General features: G+C 28.9%; 1 protein-coding gene across 1 annotated transcript in view; it reads right to left on the bottom strand.

Annotated features, from left to right (window-relative positions):
* LOC110265402 (alpha-copaene synthase-like) overlaps positions 958-1818 on the bottom strand; it is a 1210-nt gene continuing 349 nt past the window's right edge. Inside the window, exon 2 of the mRNA XM_021108385.1 lies at positions 958-1444. Coding sequence (XP_020964044.1) covers positions 1148-1444 — 297 coding nt within the window. The 3' untranslated portion in view covers positions 958-1147. The remainder of the gene's footprint in view (positions 1445-1818) is intronic.

The raw sequence follows: 1818 nt of genomic DNA, 5'->3' as shown, positions 1-1818 counted from the left end.
CACTTATATTTAAAAAATTACACACCAGTTTAGTAATTAACTAATTGATTATTTTAAAAAAAAAAACATTATTACTACTTATTTATCTTTTTGTTTTCAGTTTTGATACCAAATCAAATTTAATACGATATATATAACTGCATATTAATAGTTTGTAAAACTCTCCATTTCGAAAGAAAGATTAGGTCAGCACTTAATACTTACAAGATTACAAAATAAAATATCACAACAACTCATGTTAAAGAAAAATTAAAACAGAAAAATAACACAACAGCGAAGCTCTTACCCAAATATAACTAATACCTGATGTCTTTGCAATTTACTGATAGGAAGACAAAATATGGCTACACATCAAGTAAAGCATCAACACAACTGCATAAAAAAGATAATACAAGACTTACACCACACTTCTCTCTTATATTGAGAATTTTCTTCTGATTTTATCATTGTGTTGTTCTCTTCCTTCTTCTGCTCCTTGTGATTATACTCATATTCTTGATCTCATTTCTTTCACCCAAATAAGTCCTGTCTAATGTAATTTAAGAGAGCCCCATCATCATTACAAGACAGATTAAATTGCGATCTTATTCTCTATATTTTAGTACCTTCACTTCTAGACTCACATCTTTCCTTGCACTTAAAGCCAAATTATAATCTAATAATTGCTTGCCGTTTTATTGTGTATGGTTCATTGGCTACGTACATGCATTACTGCCACTGTTATGTTGAAATGGTTAATAATTTAATTCCACCGGATGTTAGCAAAAATGATTTCACAAACTTTTTTTAAATACAAGAAGCACATGCCACAAACTTTTTTTTTGTTTGTTAAATATATAAAAGGTAACTGAATGGTAATTAAACACCAAGTTCAGTCTCTAATTATTACAAACTGCAAACAGATTAAAATAGACAAAAGAAGACATAAGCACAATGCAAACAACTAACAGAGGGAAATTAAACAACATACATATAATTATTAGAAGACTAATTAAGACCCAATAACATTTGAAAACCTAACATTATTTATCTAAGCTTTCAGCAGTTCTCCTCGTCCTTATTAACGATAACATAACACACCAATAGAGAAAGCCAACTTTAATTTTGTCCCACACACACATATAATATAACGGAACATTTGTGCATGCTAGATGACGATGGGATCCAGAAGGAGAGCCGCGATGTGATCCTTTAGAAGTTGATTGTTTGTGTATTTATCCTCGAAGTTTTCATAAACCATCTCACTTGTACGTGCCAAGTTAAGAATGCAGTTAATCACAGGCTTTGGAATAATGTCATGTGAGTTAAGGCACTCTTCATTTATATCCTTCCAACAATCACTTATTTCCTTCGAAATGAAACTGTAGGCCTCTTCTTCTGAAATGCCATATTGTTTCATGCAACATTCAACTGCAGATGCAACATGCTTCCTTTGCCGCTCGACCTACAAATTAAAGAATGCATGTCACATCCAAAAGTTGAATAAATCATTTATCATGTATCTATATATATTTATTGAGTTAAACAAAACATAGCTCATGTAATATTGGTTATATATATATATGAAAAAAATGATACTATTATTCTAAAAATTTAAGTTGATACGAGAAAATACATAAATGATAATATCTCTAACACACTTTTTGAAAAAGAATTCTTTTTAAAATTTTGTGTAAATTTCTTGCATAGTTTTTTTGTATAGAATAAAAGATTTCATGATCAAAATTAAAGGTCTAAAGTTCCACCATTATTATTTTTAAAAAAAGAACAAATATATCATAAGATAAATTAAAGATAAAAAATTATACACAAAATATA

The sequence above is a fragment of the Arachis ipaensis genome, chromosome B08 (genome assembly GCF_000816755.2).
Source record: "Arachis ipaensis cultivar K30076 chromosome B08, Araip1.1, whole genome shotgun sequence".
Taxonomy (NCBI): Eukaryota; Viridiplantae; Streptophyta; class Magnoliopsida; order Fabales; family Fabaceae; genus Arachis; species Arachis ipaensis.
The sequence above is the reverse complement of the archived record's forward strand: the minus strand, read 5'-3'. Positions and strand labels throughout refer to the sequence as shown.